Genomic DNA, 24,097 nt, shown 5'->3' with positions numbered 1-24,097 from the left:
AATATTAATAATGTAGATTTCAATTTAAAATGTTTTTTGCATATTTTTTTGGGGGGGGAAGTCAGTTGTAAAACACAGCAGCACAACACTATATACAAAGCTGTTTTTCTGTACCTTCTTTCAATTCCATTTTATTTGAATAATACATTGCCATATTCTAGTCCTGATTCCAATCCCACTAAGTCTTGATGATACTTTAAAATTTAAAATTTTTTTAATGTCCCCCTACCTTATGTATCAGCAACTTTGATATTTGAGTTCACGCAATTTTTTGCTCATCCTTTCGATAGTTATTTTTTGCTCTGAATTACTGTACAAATTCTTTACTCAGTGTTTTTTCTGTACCACCAAACCTGACTTCCTTCATATTATCTGAATGTATAATTTTGTGGGGATTTTTTTTCTTCATCTCTCCCACATTTGGAAATCAAAGCCTACTTGATCGCCTCTGAAAATTTTCTGACAAACAAAACATATCTAATCTTTTTGTATTTCCCTCCCTCCCATGACCTACATATGGTTCCCCCTCCACTATTAGCTACCCTAAGTTCTTTGTGAGTTCATATTTGCTCAAAAAAAGTTGAGCCTCTGCAAATGTGTTTACTTTTACTACTCAGAGAACATGATTAGAAGCAAAAAGGAGGAACAAAGAATATTTCCCTCAGAAACCAGGGGTTTTCGTATACACATACATATATTTATATATGTGTATATAGACATATGCAATATGGAATGGGAAGAGTGGACATGCCTAAGTGATACTTAGGGAACACATATGAACTGTGGAGGGGGTCACACAAAGGGAACATATGGTCCCAGGGCAGATACATGGCAGAGAAGCTGTGGGAGAGACCTGTGATGCAACATGGTTATCTCATGCTTTTGCATTGCTCCTAAGGGACCTGCTCCCTTCTGGTCTCATGGCTCCCCTGGTCAATGCTGGTCAGTGACAAGTGTGCCTCCATCACGCATGAAGTTGTGAAAACCTCTCTGTCATCACCTTCTGACTTTAGCTGTAGTCCTTAGCTGAAATGTTCCTTCTTCCTCTTAAGAGAAAGAGTGGTTTCTTCTCTCTGTCTCTAAAAGTTCAGAGGTCTTAACTATAGCTCTTTTAGAAAGGTAAGGTCTTCACACACCTATTCTTTGGGTTATAGAAAAAAAATCTTTACCAGTTACCCAAGGAAAGTCTGTCAATCTTCAGTCTTGGTAGTGAACAGCTTTTCTTCTCTAAAAGGGAAGGGGAAGCTTTTATGATGTATTTGTGGCAGAAAGCAAGAAAGACTTGCTGGAGTTTGAACTGTACCCTGAACTTATAAGGTGCATTTCATATCTTTTTAGAAAACCAAATCTTATTCTTTAACAAATGTATCTGTTCATTTTCTGTATCTCCCTTTTGCTTCCAAAATCTCTATGCTCAATTGGAATAATAGATGAAAATACCACCTGTGCTCCCAGGGCTTTCATTTTCTTTCCCAGGACTTCATAGGCTTTTGATATGCTTTCTAGTTTTCTATTCTTTAAAAAGAAATCTAGGTTGAAAAACCCAAGATATCTTGTGAGATTTCAGTGATCAAAATTTACATTCCTTTGGGCAGAGCAAACCCAAATCACTCTGCTCTCACTCTCATTGATTGGTCAACAATAGATCCCAGCCCAAGCCTCTTTTGGTCAAGGTGCTCTGATAGCTCACTGTGAGTGTAGATAGCAACTGTTTTGGTTTTGGTCAGATACCCTGAAGGTCCTTACCATCTCAGTTAGATTCCTTCCCCTTCCTCCACTAAGTAAAAGAGGTCATTCTTTGTCTCATTTCTTATCTAGCCTTAATCACTGAATGGGTGTTGCTTCAGTCAAACTGAGACCTGTTAAAGACCTGAGCTTAAAAAGGTGGAGATCTCCAACTCATCCAGAACCATCTCCAATCCTACTGATCTTTATCTTACCATTGGACACAGATGGCTCCAGAAGGGTGAGTGAGGCAGGGGACTTTCCATAGCCCCCCCTCACTTAAATCCAATTCACTTCCTGATGTCATGGTTCTCTTCAAAAAATGAAGGACAAACACCAATGACAATGTTTCCTATTTTCTACCTGATTTACAGGAAGTGGGAAATGACTGGTGGTTTCAGCAGACTATTAGCAGTTGTGATCTCTTTTCATGCTGAAAGGTCACAGAATACATACTTCAAAACTATGATACTCCTTAATGCTGGGGCAGGTAGGTGGCACAGTGGATAGAATGCCGAGCCTGGGAGTCAGGAAGTCCTGAGTTCTAATCCAGTCTCAGACACTTACTAGCTGTGTGACGTGGGGCAAGTCATTTAACCCTGTTTCCCTCAGTTTCCTCACCTGTAAAATGAGCTGGAAAAGGAAATGGCAAAAAACTCTATTATCTTTGCCAGGAAAACCCCAAATGGGGTCATGAAGAGTTGGACACGACTGAAACAAAGAAACAACCAAAACGATCATGTCAGGCCTGCAAAAGTGACAATGACAAAGCATGATTCCCCAGGACAAATTTTATCCTCATGGGGACTAATAATAACTTTCTTCATACTCATTGGTGACCATGAATTCTCATTGTTCCTTGGAACTTGGGATGCTGCTTCTTCCCCTGAAGGCCCAGATTTCCCCTAGAGCAGGAGCCCTTACCCTCTTTTATATTATGGACATGGAAGTTGGTGAAGCTTAGGGCCCTTCCTCGGAAGAATGTTCTAAAATACATAAATAAATAGATAATAAAATAAAATTAATAAAGAATAAAATAATGATCACTTTTTTCCCACATCCTAAATCCATGGATCCCCCTGAAATCTATCCTGGTTTCCAGGCTAAAAATCTCCTGCTCTAGAGTTTCCTTTGTGTTCGTTTCTCTCCTCTGTCTAGTTCTTCACTCAGCAACCTTTTTGGTGCAACCTTCACCTCCCCTTTGCTTGCTCAGAATCTTGTACTTCCTGACTCTCTTTTTGCATTATTTCTTAAACACTAAATTATTTCTTCTTCATGCCTTTTTCAAGAAGCAAGCAAAAGAAAGAATTTCCTGAAGGAGAAACAAATATAGAAAGGATAGACAATTTTGTCTAAGGTCACAGATGTTCTATACAGGAGCATGGAACAGAACAAATTTTCAAAACCTATTATCTGTCTGCTTGTCAAGCCCCCTCCCTATATATTTATACGGTAGTACTTGGTTCATTTAAATGAGTGAATGATTAGCAATAGCTAAAAACAGGAAAGGAGGTCGGAAGGAGGGGAAAAAATCTCTTCTCTTATTAGTCTGTATTTCTTACCACCCAACAATCAAACCTTCCAGGCTCAGGGTTGATTGCGAGTCTAGAGGAAGTAATTGTTAATATTTATGTAGTTCATAGTGCTTACTCTCTCATACTATTTGCCTTTCTTCTCATGTTTTAATTATGTGAAATTTAAAAGCTTCTGTGATGAGATGTATTTTTGCATCTTACTGCACAAATCTGACTGGAACCTTGGCTTCTAGACCAAAGAGTTTCTGTCATAGGTGGTTGAAAAACAGATCCCCTTTTCTTAGCTTGTTTGTGGATGCCAGGAGGTAGAAGTTGTTTTGACATATATGTTCCGCAGTTTTTGCTGTTTTAAATATTTTTCTTTATAGTTTTAGTTACTAAATGCCTGAAGAAAGTCTAAGTTGAGATGATCAACTTAGGGTTCAGGGTGTGTCTATACATTTAAAAATGTATAGAACTGGGGCATCCAGGTAGCACAGCAAGTAAGAGCACCGGCTCCAGTGTCGGGATGACCTGGGGATCAAATCCGGGCTCAGACACTTAGCACCCACCCAGAAACACCTGGCCATGTAACCTTGAGCAAGTTACTTAACCCCAATTGCTTTATTAAAAAAAATGTGTAGAACAACATTCAGTGTGTATGTATGTATATGAGAATGTGTGTATACATATATCTATACATGCATATATAGATTCACATATACACCTACATATGTATGTAACACATATGATGGGGTTAGGTGTGTATACACATACATGTGTATGCTGAAGTTAAAAGAGAGCTGGTCTCAGAGACCACACAGACTTTCATTGAAACCTCTTATATTTCCTTATTTTGTGACTATGGACAAGACACTTAAACTTTCTAAGTTTCAGTTTCCTTATTTGCAAAACAGGACAATTAGTGTTACTTTTCTCAGAAGATCTGTTGGGAGGTTAAGATGAGATAATGTTCATACAATATTTTGCAGACCTTAAAGTGGTTTATAAGTGCATGTTGTGATAATTACAGGGACAAGAAATAGAGCTGTGATTTTATTTGTATACGGAACTCCTAGGAGAGGAAATTCTTTCCACCAAAGGTAGGTAAGCACTTTTTCTGCAATTTACCTTCTTAGAGAGTTGCCTAGGCTAGAATATTGAGAGGAGGTCAGAGGGTCAGTCTGTGTGAAATGTGGAGTTTGAATTCAAGTCTTCCTGGTCAGCTTGCTATTCACTCTCAGTAATAGTAACAATAATTATATACTCATATATATGTGTGTATCATATGTATGTGTATATTATACACACATGTACATAATAGCTAGCATTTACATAGCACAGCATTTCATGGCTTGAAAGTGCTGTGTCATTTCACTTTTTCCTCACACACAAAAAGCCCTGGAGGCTGTTGTTATTCTCATTTTACAGATGAGGAGACTGAGTCAGAGAGATGGTAAGTGACTTACCCAGGATCATAAAACTAATAAGTAACTGAGGCAGGATTTGAACTCAGGTCTTCCTAATGCCAAGACTAGCATTCTATATACTAGGCCACTTAGCTACCTCCTATATACAGATGCATACCCCATTCATGTTACACATATAATATATCACATATAATATGACATACATGTATAGCATGTAGGTGCATTGTGTATAAAGGTATAAAATGTATCCCACTGAACACATGTTCACACATATCTATACATATACACTTGTACATGTACCCACTAATATTTGTACATAGCCATTCTCTGTTGACACATATGTTTGCATATCACACTTGCATGTGTTATATAAATAAATATGTGTGTTTCTCTGTGCATAGACATATGTATGTGTCTTAATAAAGACTGGTCAATAAGGGCTCAGTCTGGAAAGGCCTAGTGGTGTGGAATTGAGGGAGGTACCCTATTCTCCTCTCCATAGAATTGTCAGGTATTCCAAGAAACAGACTTTTGATTGCCTGAGGTACTAGTGAGTGTGCATTTAAAAGTCATGAACCAAAGTGATCTTCTCTCTCTTTCTTGTCTGACTGAGTCTTGAGTGGAGGAGCTAGGAGTTCTGTAAGCCCCAAGTGCAGGGTGGGGGGGGGGGGGTAGCCTCTGAAGCTGAGACTAGCAGGGCAGGACTTCTCTACACCACATTATCAATCACTTTGAAAAGCAGGCTCAACACATGTACAGAGTTCTAGGTCGGAGCCATTACTAGACAGTCGCTCTTCCCCCATATTATATATATATATATGTATATATATATATGCACACAAATTAAAGTATATTATATGTGTGTGGGTGTACACACATATGTATTTGTACCTCTGTGTGTGTATGTATTTTCTGGTATTGAAAGTTATATCTTACATGTGTGAGCAAGGAAGGTGGATGAGCCCAGGGATCCCATGCCTAAAGGGAAGTAGCTCCTTGGGGTGGGAGCAAAAAGGCAGCAATGGAAAGCCAGACAGGGCTTTCTTGCTATATCATACTAGCAGCTCAGTCTAACAGTAGACAGGTAGATTTGGGGGCCAGTGGGCAGCAGTATAACTTAGAGCAATGATTCTGAAACTTTTCCATAGCAACAGAACACTTTGGTTTAAACAAAAATTTGGCAGAACCTTTGTCATAAAATCTTGTAAAATTATTATTTTAATGTTGATAAACAAATCAAGGTAAAAAAAAAACCCAGGGGCGGCCAGGTAGCACAGCGAGTAAGAGCACCAGCCCCAGTGTCGGGATGACATGTGGATCGAATCCGGGCTCAGACACTTAGCATCCACCCAGAAACACCTGGCCATGTAACCTTGAGCAAGTTACTTAACCCCAATTGATTAGGGGAGGCCAGGTGGCTTAGCAAGTAAGAGCACTGGCCCCAGTGTCGGGATGACCTAGGGGATCGAATCCAGGCTCAGATACTCAGCACCACACCCAGAAATAACTATCTGTGTAACTAACCTTCAGCAAGTTACTTAACCCCAATTGCTTAAAAAAAAAAAAACAAACAGAAACTTGGGATGTTTTAAGGTCTTTGTAGCACAGTTTGAGAAACACTGCATTAGAGCACAGGTAAGTGATGCCTTTAACCCTGAAAACCACCCATGGGGTTGTAGAACACAACTAACGACTTTCCCAGGTGTCCCTCCCTAGCAGAAGTGATAGGTACTGTTTCAGAGTGCTGTAGTCTGATATCCTGGGTTCCCATACTCCCATTTGGAAATTTTTTTTCAAGGGGGATAATGATGAAAGGAGAGGAGATGATTTGTGTGTGAGTATGTATGCATGTTTGTAATGTTAATGGAATAGGAAGATCTTCTCTGTCCATTAATAGGCCTATGTGACCACATGTGTTCAATCACAGATGTCTTACTGCTTTGAGCTCCAGCCCAGCTGTGAAACATAGAAACCATTGGGGGAGGAACTTGCCTAAAAGGGAAGTTTGTTTAGGGGAGGCTTGCTTGCAGGAAGGCTTTCACATCTCTTAGTACTTAGGCAATTAGGCACTGAACCACATGTGTTGTGATGCCTTCTGACTCTGAACCTACTAGTTGAAAACTATGTATACGGGGAAGTTGGTATTTTACTTTGGGGGTTTGCTTATGAGAAGGATCTTTTGATGCCCTGGACAGGACTCTGAGTAGCCATTTGTTAAGAATTCCCCTCTCCCCCCTTTAGATCTTAGTGCTTTCCTGGTCTGGAGGTGTATGTAGGTGGTTATATTACTTTATTCAGACAGTAGGAGCCCTGTCTGTTGAATTTCTGTGCTAATTTCTCTGCTTGCATTTTCTATTTATATGTAATTAAAATAAGATTGTTGACCTCCTTCAAAATTATCTTTCCTTTAGAAAAGCAGATCAAAGAATCTGTGCTAGCAGGCCATCCTGAGGGTACTAGGGTGCTTGCTAATACAATGTTTTGATCCAATTTTAGAGTATCCTTCCTATTGTAAATAAGGCAAGCTACAAACAAGCAGAAGATAGTTAAATGGGAAGGGGTCTCTGTCAACAGCAAGAGAGTTGTTTTTTATTCCATTGAACATTGGAACAAATCACTTTCCTTCAGTGGGATTCAGCTCCTTCATGTATAGAATGAAGAGGTTTTACTAGATCTCTGAAAGCCTTTCCAGCTTTGAATGATTCTATGACTATGACCTTAGTAGGATTCCTTCTGTACATAGCCACTTTCTTTGTTGATTCTGAACCATCCTGGATACTTGGTGCCTATTATCGATGGCCTGGGATCTTTTCTGTCTCTCATTCGGGCAAATCCCACTAGATTATGTTGATATACCTCCTTCTTAATGGCCTCTGACAGTCTTGATTCAGGCAGGATATTCCCTTCCACACAATGGTAAAAACAGGTAAATGTAGGCTCAGGGAATGAGCCCCCAGCCCTGGAGAAAGGAAAAAAAAGCATTCCATTGCCGGTGTTCTGTCCAAGGTCCTAATCTTCCCAGCTACTGTTTGGTGTGGGAACAAGAAGGTCAAGAGTAGGGAGTAGCTGAGTGCTTAATGAATATGTGTTTATGTGACCTGATTTAGAAACGCCACGGTTACCTGTCTTAGCCTGACTGTTTTGTTTTCCCAATTTCTCGACCATGTACTGTACACCTCTCTGAAATGACATCATGGTTAAATATGGCAACTCCAAAGTATAAATCAATTCAACCAGGTATGTATGTATGTAACTTAAGTACTTGCAAAAAGCAAGGTGAAAGGCAATGTAATGTAATGGATCACAACTGTCTTTAAAGTCAGGAAGGCATACATATTCAACTGTGAGTAATTCAGAGCAAGTCCCTTAACATCTATCTGCCTTGGTTTCTTCATTTGTTAAAAAAAAAAAAGAGATCATAATAGTTATCTACTTCCTTAAGTTTGTTGTAAGGATCAAATGAGATAATATTTGAAAAATGCTTTGCAAACCTTAAAGTGCTATGCAATGCTAGGCGGTGATTATAATTTTAATGAGTCAATCATGTAGTATTATTATTTTTGGTCCCTAAATCCTTTGAGGAAAATCCTATGATTCTTTTTTTTTTCTGTATCTGAATGACAAATACCATGTGAAATTTAGACTATTTTTACTTTAGGAAATCTTGGTAAGGTTAGATAAATTCTACAATTGAAGTGGAATTTATCTAATTTATCTAATTCAAGAATCTGAGATGCTGTTACATTGGCTGGAGTTTGAAATTGGTGTGGCACAACACATCAGCTGCTTGGTAAGGCATTTATAAACTCATAAATAGACAGATAAATGATTTCCTTGATTCTGGGATTATAATGGCATTTTGGTCTGGTGATTTTCAATGAATTAGAGCATGGTGAGGTTTTTTTGATGAGCTATTATAAAAGTGGTTGATCCTAATGAATTTCTGTCAATAGAGAAACAGCTTGTATTTCTTGGAATGGAAGTTTAAAAAATTCTGATTTAAAAAAAAATTCTTGGCCCCATTGTTTCATAATTATTTCTGGATAATGTTGTCAGACACCAGAAATTGTAAAAATAAAACTAATTCTCCTGGAATTAAGATGTTTTTAGGGCAATTATGCCATAATAATACTTTGTGCTTTATAAGTAGTATTTCATGAGCTTATTTCTCATCCTAAATAGCTATACAACTGCTAATTAGCTAATTTATACCCCAGTGACTCTCTTAGTTAATGCCTCTAAGTAGGTTGAATTGTCAAACTTCTTACCTCTCCTGAAACACCTTTGCTTCATTTTCCCCAGGAAATGCATTCCTGAAAAGCTGTGTGTCAATAGAATCATACTTCAAAGGCAGTAGCAAAGCCAGGCATTTAAAGAAAACTTATGGTGGAGGAGGGAAGCCTTTGGAAACTGAAAAATTCTCTTGCAAAATTCACAATCATGCTTTGATTTGTGGGTTTTGTATACTCAGTGGTAATGGTAGTCAACTGAAGCAAACTTTCTTAAAGCAAAACACAGCTGTGCTTTGTACTGGGCCTGTATGGCACCTGTGGGGCAGCTAGGAGCAATCAGGATGCAGCTGGAGGGGTGGACTGGCCTGGGGAGGGTAAGGCTAGATAAAGACAGCCAGTGTGTTATGTTATGTTATGTTATGTTATGTTATGTTATGTTATGTTACGTTTGTTATGTTATGTTACTTTACATTACGTCATGTCATGTTGTGTCATGTCATATTATATCTACTATATTATATAAAATATAGTATATATTATGTATAATATATACTATATTATATACAATATACTATATTATATTCTAAGGAGAAACACCAGTTTCTGATCTAACAATTGAAAAATACAGCAGGGAGAGTCCCAGAAAAGCCTGTCTTTATTATTTTTATCATTACATGAAGAATTCTTACATTAATAGTCCACATTTATATAGTATTTCAAGGTTTATAAAGAGTTTTCCACTGTTTACAAGTCTGTAAGCATCTTCATTGTTATTATCCCCTTTTTACAGATAAGGAAAATTAGACTCAAAAATTTCAAGTGACTTACCCAGGGTCACATAGCTAGTAAATGCGGAGGTTACATTTCCAATTTAGGACTCATTTATCTGACTCCAAGTTCTATATACTTTCCACTAGCCTATGCTATTTTTTCTTTTTTTTGTTCAATATCTAGTTTTGTTCAGTTGTGTTCAACTCTTCATCACCCAATTTGGGGTTTTCTTGGCAAAGATACTGGAGTAATTTGCCATTTCCTTTTCCAGCTCATTTTACAGATGAGGAAACTGAGGCAAACAGGGTTAAGTGACTTGCCCAGGGTCACACTGCAAATCAGTGTCTGAGGCCAAATTTGAACTTGGGTCTCCTTGACTCCAGGCCTGACATTCTATCCACTGTGTCACCTAGCTGTTACACAGAATATCACAAACTAAACAAAACATTATGGATCAAAGCCCCCATCTATCTGACTTGTCAGATTTGCATTTGTACCATTCCAGATAAATGAGTATCTTAACCATTTTCAATATATCTGAGAAAAGATCTTAACAGACATTTTCAGTAACCTATTCTAGTATTTAACTTGTCCTCCCATTTCTTGGAGGTAGATGACTTTTCCCTCCTATGATATGACCATGATTTTGCAAATTTATATAATGAGCCAGCTGGTTTTATGATAATTTGATGCCTCTATGTCTTCCTCTCCCCATTCCATCATATTGGACCTTCAAGTATGCTTCTCATTGTATAAATGGAGTCCATATTAACCATAAGTAGGAGAGGAATCCCCAACCAAAGCATTACTCCAGTGGTTGTACTGATATGATATTCCTGGATTTGTTTCATAATCCTGGGGCCCTTCAAACTCGATCAACATTTTGCAAAAAAAAATAGTGACACAATGAATACTGGAATCAGCTTCAAAGTCCAGGGTTCTCTTGTTCAGTCATTTTTCAGTTGTGCCTGACTTTGTGACCCTGGAGTTTTCTTGGCAAACATACCGGTTTGCCATTTCCTTCTCCAGCTCATTTTGCAGATGAGGAACTGAGGCAAACAGGGATAAGTGACTTGCCTAGGGTCACACAGCCAGTAAGTGTCCAAAGCCATATTTGAACTCAGGAAGAGGAGTCTTTCTGATTCCAAGCTCAGCACTCTAGCATAGCATTCAGTGCTATTTCAGTGTATCGCCTGGCTGCCCTTGGGGACCTTCAACTGCCCTATGATACAAGTATGTGACATGTAATAATTTATAGTTTTCCTAAGTATACTTCCAGAACTTCAGAGTACCACTTGGGAAGACAGTAATTTAGTCATGCTCAAATTCTGTGTGATTGATCAACAAAACAGTAGCTGAATCTAGCTTCTGGAGGCAGAGCTAGACTATCCCTCCTGTCTGGTGCTCAGATGGGAGTCCCTGGGGTAACATTGCTCAACACTTTGGATTTACTTGGGGGCTGCAAAAACCTAATAATTTTTTTTTAACTTTAGAAATTTCACATTGCATCTCATGAACAAGAGATATTAATTACTTTAGGAGATACAGTGAAAATGAGGTTAGGCATAATATATTATCTTAAGTGAGATGGTGATTCTGCATAAGGTGGTGACTGAATGAGGCAGAATTAATTTGTTTTATGTGCTCTGTGCACTAATCAAAATGGCATTCCTGTTATTCTCTGCACCTGATACTACATCTTCCACTTTTCATGCCAGGAATGTTTTCCTTCTCCATCTCTTGGAGTTCTTAGTCCCTTCAAAGTCCAGTCCAAGTGCTGCCTCCCTTAAGAGGTCCTTTCTGATTCTCTCAGGTGTCCTAGCACCCCCTTTCCCCCATCATTGTGTGTGTATATGTGTGTGTGTATATAATGTGTGTATATGTATATACACACACATAATTATATGTGTGTATATATAGTGTATATATTTGTGCACATTTTTCATATATATATGTATATGTGTATGTATATGTAGGTATGTAGACACACAATACATATGCACACATACACAATGCACCTATAACTATTCACACGTATGCTTGTGTATACAGATACAATGCACTCAAATATATATACATACACACATACATGAATATACATAAATATATACATACACACATATGTGCATGCACACATAATATATGAAAAGGCTTTCTTTCTTTGGTCTTTGTATCTCTAGTACCTAGCCCAGTTTTGTTGACTTGTTGGAAATGCTTAATAAATGTTTATTGATTTATTCCTTGAAAGTCTGACCAAGTTGGAAAGCATTGGATATGGGCCCAGTGACAGAGAGTTCTGACATCCAGTGACCAGACAATGTACTTTCATCACTAGGCTGGCTAGAGAAAGATGGTTCTTTTAATCACCTATAGAGTTGCTATGACTGAAGAATATATAGAGGGGCTGTGATCTTTTCCAGTGAAGGGAAGTCCCACACTAATGAAATCATACACTGTCAAGGTATTGAAGAATATTCTAAACCAACAGGGGATTAGAGATAGGGAATGGAACTGAGATTTAAATGGTATTAGAGAACTCCTGGATGATTAAACTCACTCTACTAATACGGGCTGGCAATTTCTCTACAATTTGTAATTTTAGAGTTGCCTAGAATGCTGAGGAGTTAAGTTCCCAGGGTCACACGGCTAGTATGTGTGTATATTTCTCAAAGGGGGGAACTTGAACCCAGCTCCTCCTAGTTCTGAGGTTAATGCTTTACCCACTATGGCACACTGCATTTAAATCCCTGTGATGAACTTGTGTAGGCCTAAATCTTGAATTGTACAAACTGCATGCCAATATGCAACTCTAAGCTGCTAAATAATCCATATGAGCCCATAATAGCTTATGGGTCATAGTCTTGGGAATTATGATTGTTCCATATTGCCTTCTCTCTCATTTTCCACAGGTGGAGAGAATTTGTGCAACTCTAGTAATCACAGCTCGTACAATGCCTTGCAATCTCATCGGCTGCCTGCCTGCCCTGATCTCAGGAGACAGTAGTGTATATAATCCAGGCAAGCCTTAGAATCAGTAAGGTTTGAATTGTTAGCCTGCTATAACCCAGCAGAGCATCTACGCTACAAAATAATTTCCCATGGACCATCATCAATTGTTAAAGGATTGGCTCTTTGTCTGGGAAAGGGAAAGATTTGGTAGGGCTGGAGGAGTCTTTTGGGGATAGGTCAGTCAGAATGTTTATTGAGCAGTGAAGGAGTTGATGTCTAGGGCATGTCTGAGGACCTGGGATAGCTTGAAGGGGTGTGGGCTCTATCTTTTCTTTTGGCTTGGCTGTCACCATTCATTTTTCATCCATTCTGTCCAGATTACTATAGCTCTCAACTTAAGAATCCCTCCAATAGTGCTGCATTGACTAAAGGATCATTATACCCCTAAAAATAAAAAAACAACAACAACAACAACACATTGCAATGTAAGTAGAAAAGAAAATAACATCACTTCACATGCATGCCATTTCCCTACCTCTTACCCTTAAGGGTGTTTTCTGTTTTAGGATTGAGCTAAACATTCAATAATAATGAATTTCCAGAGACGCTCTATAAGATCACACCAAAGAAAAAGAAATCTACAAATACTGTGTTGATTTAAAATGAAATAATTTTATTACTTATTTGAAAAAGAAAATTTTATTTATGAATAAAAATTATTAAAAATGAAGTAAATTTTAATAATAAATATTTCCCATATTTCCACATCTCTATGCATCTATATTTCTCTAGAGTTGGTAGCTATTACTAATTTGGATAAGGAAATGCTTGTCCTGCTATTAAATTTTACTTTAAAACGAGTCAGTGATTTATACAATTATTTGGTGTGGTTGGGAGGAAGAGAGGTATGAGGTGAAGGGGAAATTTATTCATAGATGTAAAATTTGTAAGGAATGCAAACATTCATGAACGAGAATTATCTTCAAATATATCCCTGCAGTCAGGCAAAAGCAGGGTATACTGAATTTTGATTATCTTTTGAAATTTCCAGGCACATACCTGATAAAAAATGGCTCTGCCGTATATTACTTTCTTTGAGTCCAGAATATTTCTCAAAGTAGATAATTCATCTGATAAAGTTGCTTTATAAACCCTCTGTGCATTTTAAAACAAAGAACCCTTGTAATAGTGTAAAAACCTCAATAACCAACAGGGATGGATGGTACCACCGGAGTCAAACTGTACCTCCCAATCCTAATATTAAAAAAAAAAGAAACCTATTTTATTGCAGTTTTTGAAAATACTGGCTGAATCAGAGCAGATCCAAGGCTTTGTAGATTGTTTAGAGTTTTAACAAAAGACCTGGGCCAAGCTGCAGCAAGTATATAGATTCCAAGTTCAGAGCTTTCATGCCACGTTGTTTACTCCTGAAAGGCATTAAAGGTATCCAATTTCACAGCAGCTGACCAATGCTAACAGCTCAGATGGCAGAAGATCAGGGACTGTACCCACTTCATTGCCTTTGGTTTGAAGGGGGCGTCTTATAATATTTGCATCTCAAATTAAAGAAATGTTTTTCATAGATCAGATCAAACAAAGCACTCCAGGTTTTCGAGGCGACCTAAAAGGCACGCAACAAGAGGATTAATTTGGGTGCACTCAGAGTGAGGATTAATTACCAGTGCCAGAATCAATCAGACATATCGGGTCAGTGTAGGCCAGATTACAATTTAAAAATAAATGGTTCTATACTGCTGTCAAAGAGACATGAATAGAAAGCTACAGATATTTATGATTTTGATTAAGCTGATGGTGACATGTAGAGCAGAAATAAATTATTGAATAGCATCATTTCTTCAGCTATGATGACATGGAGTACAGCATGAAATGTATCATCTGTCACTTGCCAAGTCTACCATCTATCAGCACCTTGGACCATCCACATTGGCGGGGGGTGGGGGGAGGTGGGGGCAGCTTCTTGGAGGTAAGGAGATGATGCTATGGCTACAATAATGCACCTGGAGTTGGGAAGACCCGAGTTCTAATCCAGCCTCAGACACTTCCTCACTGGGTGACTTTGGGCAAGTCTTTTGAAATTTCTGAGCACCAGGTTTCTTATTTGTGGGGTTAAATTATCTCTATGATCACCTCCAGCTCTAGACTTTACCTGTGATTATGGGATCTGACCTATCTTCCACAGGGAGCCTTTCCCAGTCCCTCTCAATTATAGTACCTCTCCTCTCTTAATTATTTCCTATTTTTCCTTTATGTAGCTTGTTTGTACATATTTGCTTGCTGTATCCCCCTCTAGATTGTAAGCTCCTCGAGGGCAGGGACTGTCTCTTGCCTCTTTTTGTACTCCCAGCTCTTAGCTCAGTGCCTGGCACAAAATAGGTGCTTAGTAAATGTTTATTGACTGAATGACCTGTTAAATGTCAAGAAATTTTATGGATCATGGGTTCTAGAGCTTGGAGATCCTTCATTTCAAACCTCTCATTTTGCAGATGAAGTAACTGAGACCCAGAGAGGTCAAGTTAGAACTCTAATGGCATATAGTCAGTAAGTAGAAGCTTTTTGCCCCATGTAAAAGCTATCTGTCCTGGTACCCTCAATTCCTGTAACTGCACTGGCTTGCTGAATAGAATAAAACTCTCTCTCTCTCTCTCTCTCTCTCTCTCTCTCTCTCTCTCTCTCTCACACACACACACACACAATGCCCCTGGGTTCTAGTTTTGGGCATTTCAGCTATTGTTATCAGGTAGTTTTGGGTCTTAGAAAGTGCTATTTATTATAAAGAATATGATTTATGAGTTTCTTTACTCAATTCCAGGAGATTATTTTATTGCAATATGATCTGACAAGCTCATGAAAATGTTGGCTTGTATTTGTGCTATTAGGCAATAATTTGTTAAGTACAGGCCATAAGTGGGTTACTTTACCCTGGAGTCTCTGTTGACTTTATGATTGGGGCTGTCAGATAGCTGAAGTATATTCCAGATTCTGGATTCATCTGTGATCTCAGTGATGTGAGTACTGTCTCCCGTGATTGCAGCCTATCCAGCCCTGTCCATCCTGTATGATACCTGCCGATATCCTCCCATCAAGACAACACAGAGGGGTGACGCAAAGTGATGGGGAATTTCTTTATTAATAGCCTGACATTTCAGGGATATCAGCTGAGTGTGAAGGCTGTCATCTCTGGAATTTTTGCTGTCCTGATCAGTGACTGTCTTTCTGGGCTTGCTCTTTCGGTGCATCTCTTTACTCCCCCACCGTTTTCTTGACAGTCTTGCCAACTGCACCAGAAATTATACCAGTTTGGCTTTAACTCTTTCATCTCTGGCACTTCTGCCCCATGACTCCTACACTCCTCATTGGGTCTTCTCTCCTTGTTTACTATTTCAAGAAGGCTCCAGCCATGGTTCCCTTCATTCTCTACTCCCCAGCTATCTTCTCAAGAACCTTGTTGACACCTTTTCCAACACCCCAATTCTGGAACCATGATAAGATGAACTCTTTCATTGTCTCTGGAGGTGGTGTGTCAGTCTATTCCCCTGAGGTCCCATATATCATCCACATCACCATGTATAGTCTGTTCCACCAGAATATAAGCACCTTGAGGGCAAGGGTCATCTCCATTTTTGTTTTTTTTTTTATTCCCAGACCTTAGCATAATGTTGGCAGCAGTAAAAGTTTAACAAATGCTTTTTCCTTCCTTCCTTCCTCTCTTCCTTCTCTCCCTCCCTCCCTCCCTCCTTCCTTCCTTCCTTCCTTCCTTCCTTCCTTCCTTCCTTCCTTCCTTCCTTCCTTCCTTCCTTCCTTCCTTCCTTCCTCCCTCCCTCCCTCCCTCCCTTCCTTCTTTCCTCCCTTCCTCTTGACCTAAACATCTTTTTTTTCTGACTACATATTTCTTTGATATTCCTCATTCCACTTCTGCTGTGAATTTCTCCTCTATAATGTGGTGCAGCCTATTCACACCCATCCTGTCCTTGTTGGTCTTCTATAGATCAAAACTCTGATTTTATTAGTTGCTTAACAGTTATTTATTAGTGTATTAGAGTAATATATGTAGGATCTTATACTAAAACTGTAGGGGGATTCAAAAGGTGTGTGTGTGTGTGTGTGTGTGTGTGTGTGTGTGTGTGTGTTGGCAGTAGGAGGAGTTGGGTACAAGTCAACAATTGTGAAAAGATATACAACATACTAAATAAATGTATTTAATTCAGCTATACAGGACATGTTTTTACAGTTGTATAATATTTCTGATTGGCATAATGACATGTTTACAGGCAGTATTAAAACAATGTTAATAATGAAATGAAGACATCATAGCTCCTTATGGGCCACTTATATTATGGGATGAACATTTTATTTCTAGATCCTAAGTCCTATGTCATAAGACATGGAGGTGGGAGTTCCTCCAATAAGATTCTGGATTTTTAATTTTTTTTTCTTCCATGGACACATTGTTGGGATTTCCAGATTTGAGTACCTATCACCCTCATAGTTATTCTAGACTGATAGAAAGAACCTGACTGGAATTCACTGTTTCTATGTATTACCCATCGAGTAAAGGTAAAGTTTCTCTAAGTTATCTAAATGAATCAATTAAAGAAATAGTCCCAGGCAGGATGTCGACTTGTCAAACCACTTTCTGAGGTAATGGTTTACATGCATTCTGATTTTCCTGAGAGCCATTTGTAAGTGCATAAAATAAAAATGCCACATGTGTTTTGGGATATAAATATGACTTCAACTCTCATGTGCATTTTGTAAAGCCCTATAAATGATCAGTCTATTCTTAGGCAATTGTTTAGTTTAGCTAATTTACAATTAGGGTGACATAGTGGATAGGGAATTCTCCTTGAAGCCAGGCAGGAAGGGGCTTACATTCTACCCTTGCCACATCCTGGCTGTATTACCTCTCAGTGTTCCAGTAACTGTCCAAAACTGTAAACCTCAGAGAAGGTGCTGATCTGCATTGGAAGAAGGAATCTTCCTCATGGAGGATTACCTTATAAAATGAAATCACAGGTCTAATCCCTAACTACTGTTATATGCAGTGATGGAATTGATTTTCTGTTTCACCATTATTGACTTAAACTCTTTTTATAAGTATGATTCGTCAGAGTCCTAGTTGGCAAAGCTAGCAGAACAGTAGGAAGGGGTAGCAAAACTCACCAGAGATCTCTACAGGGCTAATAATGTCTGACGGGTCAAAATTTAGAGAGCTATCACTTTGCCTTCCAGGATATGTAGAAGGGAAGTTCTAGCCAAGAAAAGAGGCCAATCTCATGAATTATTTTTATATTCATTTTATGCTTGTGGCATGATGTATTTTCTAAGTGCATCATGATTACTTTTTTATTAGTTATTAACTCAGTTCCCATGGAAATGTAAAGAAAGGGAAAGGAGGCTGGATAGATAAGCTTGTGATTATATGCCAATGTTCAGAAATGAATTGTAAAGTTTCCATTTTAAAAGGTTGTTTTGAAGCCAACTAAATGGACACACACCATGGAAAGGAATAAATAGCTGAATGACTGATCCAGTCTGTAATCTAAAATAGACCAGATCATTGAGAAGGCAGCAGGATTGGCTTTCTTTCAACCTTACATTAAAAAAAAAAAACTAAGTGAACTTAGCTGCTTGAAAAGCAAGTCAACCAAGCAGACAAACCAAATTCAGAACACATTTCATGGAGCTCTAAAACTAGAGAGAATCTTAGAAGGGAGGCCGCAAGATGCTGTGGGAAAGCATTAGATTTGTTATCAGAAGACCTGGGTTTGAATCCTGAACTACCTATGTAACTCTGTTACCACTTTTTCTTTCTGAGCCTCAGTTTCCCCATCTGCTAGATAAAGGGGTTAGGACAGATGACCTCTAAGGTCCTTTCCAACTATAAATTTATGATATGAAATGAAAAGTCATTCAATTAAATTTCATCAATCCTCATTTCATACATGAGAAGACATATCTAGAGAGGTTAGGGGATATTCTTTAGCTCATACAGCTAGTTAGCAGCAGAGCCAATATTTTTGAACCACAATCAGATAATCTTTCTGACCACTATATTCCCAAAAGGAATTTAAGCAATTTTCAAGGAAAAAATTTTAAAAAATATACATATATGTATTTTCTTTGTCCCCCTTTACATGATAAAACAATATTTAAACTTAGAAAAAATTTTTTTGAGTTCAAATTCTAACCCTCCTTCCCTCCATTTCCCTTGTCCTGAGATGGTAAACTATCTGACGTAGATTATACATGTGCAATCATGTAAAACATTTCCATATTGGTCAGAAAAAAGCCAAACATTTTTATGACATGAAATTGATTTAATGCCCTCATTTTCCCATTTGAAGTAATATCCAGAGAGGTTAGAAAATATTCTTTAGGTCACATAGCTAGTTATTAGCAGAATCAATACTCCTGAGCCATCTACAAGCTTGTGATTATATGCCAATGTTCAGAATCATTGCCAATGTGCATCATACAGTCTACTGTTACGGTTTTCTACATAATTTTATCTACACTCAAGAGTGCTAGCTCTTCCAAATGAGTTTTGAGTGCTGATAATAAACCCTAAATTCTTTATGCCCAGAGATCCAAGATGTAAAATTTTAAGCAGTCCTGTTGACAGATTTGAATCATGCCTCAGACACTAGCTAAATGATCCTAGTGAAGTCAGTTAACAATTTTGTACCTCAGTTTCCTTATCTGTAAAAGGATGGGGGATAAACTTAATGGCATCTGTGATCACTTCCAACTTTAAATCTCCGATCCCTTGACTTCTGTGAGCTTAGGCTCTTGTGTATGATATATTCTTTATGCCCATTAATGGTGGTTGTCAAGGATCTATGGGGTATAACAATTCAGGGTTGAGATGAACCCATCATAACAAGGATTTTGGAGTGAGTGCAGGGAAGATGAAGAGGAAGGAGGATAATCCTAGCTGACAGATGCTGGTATTGGAGAGGGAGCTGTGGTATGGGGGGTTATCTGTGGTGGGATAAATATGACATATCTATTAAGGACAATGCATTTGATATTACAGGGAGAATAATGTAACTCTTCCTGACTCCTGAAAGAATCAATTATGTGACTCTAGTTAGCTAATCTACAGTACTGTTGGGAACAGGTGTATTGGGTAATAGTCAGGCTTAGGACTTTTCAACATTTTTCCATTCAGACTCCTAATGACTCAATTCTCTGGGTCTGTATCAAAGCAGGTATCTGTCAGCTGTTTCAGCAACCACTGTCATGGTGTAGGACGTAATGGTAAATTCATTTGGGGCTAGGACTGATTCTACCAAGTTGACATAAACCCTGAAGTCTAATATCACCAGGAATGATAATATCCAAAGTTTGAATTTGGGTTTTGAAATTCAAGAAGAGATGGGTTGTGGAATAGACTAGGACTATTGGTCATTCTGTGGTTGTCTTCCTGCTTCATGGAAACACGATGGCCCATGTATCCACCCCCTCACTGTCTCCATATTCCAGAAGGCCTCCTTAGAGAATGCTGATGGGCCTGCTATCACTTAGGGTATGTCTCTATGCACATGTTTCCAGACGAGTATGAGTTGATAGGTGATTTAATTGATGCATCTACATCTACCTGCACCAGCTTAATTAATTAAGCACCTGGGCTTAATCATCACGGGATAGCCAAACTTTCCAAACATTCCATGATATGTCCTGACTTCAGATTCAGAAGGAATCTACTGTGGCCCCATGCTCCTTCTAGATTTTTCTTCTGCTTATTAACAATCTTGACTCTAACAGTCTCTTTGGGTTCCTGAAGGAAGTTGTCCATAGCATAGTTGGTGCAGTGGGGAGAGGGCTGATGTACTCTCTGTAGTCATAGGATATGGATTCAAATTCTGGTTCTGCCACTTATTACCCATGTGACCTTGAGCAATTCATTCAATTTCATCTGTGTTCCTTTTCCAGCTCTAAATCTATGAATCTATGGTAATCCAATTAACACATAATCATATAGCCATTTAAGTTTTAAAAAGTGTTTTCTTAACAGTCCTGTGAGATGGGGAAGATAAGTATTGCTATCCCTTTTTTTTTTTGGAGGGGGGAAGGCAGGGCAATTGAGGTTAAGTGACTTGCCCAAAGTCATATGGCTAGTAAATGTTAAGTGTCTAAGGTCAGATCCTCCTGACTCCAGGGCCAGAGCTCTATTCACTGTGCCACTTAGCCACCCCATCCTTTCTTTCTTTTTTTTTTTTTTTTTAAAGCAATCGGGGTTAAGTAACTTGCTCAAGGTTACACGGCCAGTTATTTCTGGGTGTGGTGCTGAGTATGCGAGCCTGGATTTGATCCAGGTCATCCTGACACTGGAGCCAGTGCTCTTACTCGCTGAGTCACCTGGCCGCCCCTAAGCAATTGGGGTTAAGTAACTTGCTCAAGGTTACACGGCCAGGTGTTTCTGGGTGGGTGCTAAGTGTCTGAGCCTGGGATTCGATCTCCAAGTCTTCTCAACACTGGAGCCAGGGCTCTTACTCGCTGTGCTACCTGGCCGCCCCTCCATCCTTTCTTTTTTTAACAGATGAGGAAACTGAGGGTTAGAGTTGGGAAGTTATTTATCCACGGCCACATAGCTTGTAATTATCCCATGTGGGATTTGAACCTTTGGTCTCTGTATCCCAAAAGGCAGGATAAAACAAAAGTCACCTTGTCAGTACTTAACGGGACAGTTACCCATGAAAGATCTGTATTGAGTCAGCAAGTTTAGGATTAAGGAGAGTGGTTCTTCTCCCTAGTGGAAAAGTCTGAGCAGAAAATACATGTGTTCTTTGTGGCTAGGGTTTATGACCTTTAGTCCTTCAGGCAGAATTTTGCTTCCCAGAAGGTGACAAGCACACTTGTCCAGGTTTTGGGAAAACTCCAAATTTGGGCATTTGCATAGTTTCAGGAATCTTCTTCAGAGGAACATGCAGAATAGTTCTTCCACTGTAGGCAATGTGTGTAGTCAGACAATTCTGTTATAAATAAATAAATAAATAAATAAGTGAATAAACAAACAAACAAATAAATAAATGAATGAATGAATGAATGAATGAATGAATGAATGAATAAAGAGTGGAGGAGCAAGAAACAGCTGCTTATTGCTGGCAGTCATGGCAATTATGCTTAGTAAAGGGTGGAAGGGACGTAATGGGGATCCACGCAAATGTAAAATAAAGGTCAGGCTGAGTTAAAGTGCCAAATTCCAAGTGGTTGAGGTAGCTAGGCAGTGTGTTGGATAGACAACAGAGCACTGGAGTCTACATCTGGAAAGCCTGGATTCAAATCTTGCTTCAGATACTTATCAGTTATGTGACTCTGGCCAAGTCCCTTAAACTCTCTTTGCCTCAGTTTCCTTACATGTAAAAAGAGACTAGCTAGCATACAGAAAGGAAATGGCAGTAGCTTTATTTATTTGGAATAGAGCTGACATTTATATAGTCCTTTAAGATTTAAAACACTTTGTAGATATTTCATTTTCATGCTCACAACAACCCTGGGAAGCAGGTGCTATTATTAACCTCATTTTACAGATGAGGAAACTGAAGCAGGCTTGCCCAAGAATCACATAAATAGTAAAAGTCTGAGGCAGGGTTTCAAACCAAGTCTTCTGGACTCAAATTCCAACATTATCCACTCTGTCACTTAGCTACTATCATCCTGAGCTGGAGGGCCACCATATGAAGAAGTGGGTATTGAGTTTTTTACATACATTACCAGATCAAGAGACAAGATGCACATCATTCTGTTGTGCTGAAAGTTGACTTACTTGCCCCCCTTGAAATCCTTCCCTTTGATAATGACAGGGTGTATATTCCATCCCGCCTTGTTTTGATGGGCTTAGAAGCTGTGTGTGCTCTTTCTTGTTCTGAGGGATCGGAGGGAGACCTCAGGCCGTGACCTGATAATTGCCAGGTTGATGGTAGGCTTCTACCAGCTCTGTAATTGAAGGCTGTGGGCTGGAGCTATGAGAATGGACAAGTTGGAGCCCCCATGGCTTGCTAGAAGGAAGACACATTGGTGAGAAAGATATTCAAGCATCGCCCAAGGAACTTGATTTATTACTTATAATTAAGGCTAACTTTTTTTAGCATGTCAAAGTTTGCAAAATACTTTCCGCACATTATCTCACTTGATCCTTCCGGAAACCCTGGGAGGTGGGCGCTATTCCTCTTTGCTCATCAAGCATGTCCAATTAGTTGGCAAAATCTTTTCCTTCCTATTGTTATCCATGAAATCAAGTCCTCATTCCTTTTCACTTGGACTATTTGGCAACATTCTCTTAATTGGTCTTAAATCCTCCAGTCTCTCCCCCATTGCATCCTAATTAATCTTCCCAATGTTTAGGTCTTTTTATATCACTTCACTGATTCCAAAGTGTCAGTGGTTCCCCATTGTCAGGCTAATAGAATCCATACTCCTAAATCTGACCTTCAAGGCACACCCCCATACCTTCTATGACTATACCTTACCTATCCAGCCTTATTTCACACCATCGCCTCCTTCATTTACTCTATGCTTCAGCCAAGTTGAGCTACCGTGTTTCCTGACTTTTGCCTTTGTTCACATCATTCTCTATGCTTATCATACCCCCTTGCTTACTCATCACCACCTGTTGACATGACAACATTCAAAATACAGTTTATACTTCCCTCATAAACTCTTTTTAATAGTTTAGCCAATAGTGATCTTTCCTTTTTCTGACACATATCCTATTTAGTTTTTTTTTGGGGGGGGTGTTTTTGTGATTGTTCAGTTGTTTTAGTTATGTCCAACTCTTGATGACCCCATTTGGAGTGTTCTTGGAAAAGATACTATAGGGATTTACCATTTCCTTCTCCAGCTCATTTTATAGATGAGGAAATTGAGGCAAAGAGGGTTAAGTGACTTGTGCAGGGTCACAGAGCTAATAAGTGTCTGAGACTAGATTTGAACTCAGGAAGATGAATTTTCCTGGCCCTTTATGTGCTATGGCATCACCTATCTGCCCCAGATTTTTTTGTGTACCTGCCATGATCTCTACTAGAGGTCTTTCTAGATTCTCTCAATTATTAGTGTTTTTACCTCCATTTGCTCTGTGTCATGGGGTCATAGATCAGGGGGTGGAAGGAAACTCAAGGGTAGTCTAGTCTAATCATTGCATTTTGCAGATAGGAAGCTGAAATCTATAGAGAATAAGTGACTTGCCTGTGGACACAGGTTATAAAGGGTGAGCCAAGATTCATATTCCAAGTTTGAATTCCAAATTCAGTGGAAAAAGTTCCTGTCTTTCATTTATGTACATGACACCACAATTTTAAGAGGCCTTTCCTGGTTCTCCCATTTGCTAGTGCCCCTGGAGTCCTTCCTTCCTTCCTTCCTTCCTTCCTTCCTTCCTTCCTTCCTTCCTTCCTTCCTTCCTTCCTTCCTTCCTTCCTTCCTTCCTTCCTTCCTTCCTTCCTTCCTCCCTCCCTGT

At 39.0% G+C, this 24,097-nt stretch overlaps 1 protein-coding gene and 1 long non-coding RNA gene across 3 annotated transcripts in view; one reads left to right on the top strand and one right to left on the bottom strand.

Annotated features, from left to right (window-relative positions):
• Nucleotides 1-24,097, top strand: part of TAFA2 (TAFA chemokine like family member 2) — a 531,793-nt gene that overhangs the window by 345,172 nt on the left and 162,524 nt on the right. Inside the window, exon 3 of the mRNA XM_069081388.1 lies at nt 4,273-4,342. Within this exon, the coding sequence (XP_068937489.1) occupies nt 4,273-4,342 (70 nt within the window). The remainder of the gene's footprint in view (nt 1-4,272; nt 4,343-24,097) is intronic.
• Nucleotides 16,835-24,097, bottom strand: part of LOC138155394 (uncharacterized) — a 15,834-nt gene continuing 8,571 nt past the window's right edge. For both annotated transcript variants that reach the window (XR_011166824.1, XR_011166823.1), the window contains 2 exons: nt 22,412-22,643; nt 16,835-21,617 (listed from right to left, as the gene is read on the bottom strand). This is a non-coding gene — a long non-coding RNA (uncharacterized lncRNA). The remainder of the gene's footprint in view (nt 21,618-22,411; nt 22,644-24,097) is intronic.

The sequence above is a fragment of the Petaurus breviceps genome, unplaced genomic scaffold (assembly GCF_028583685.1).
Source record: "Petaurus breviceps papuanus isolate PSGF00001 unplaced genomic scaffold, PetGlider_PUasm1.0 154, whole genome shotgun sequence".
Lineage (NCBI taxonomy): Eukaryota > Metazoa > Chordata > Mammalia > Diprotodontia > Petauridae > Petaurus > Petaurus breviceps.
Note: the sequence above shows the minus strand (reverse complement) of the source record. Positions and strands in the feature narration are given on the sequence as shown.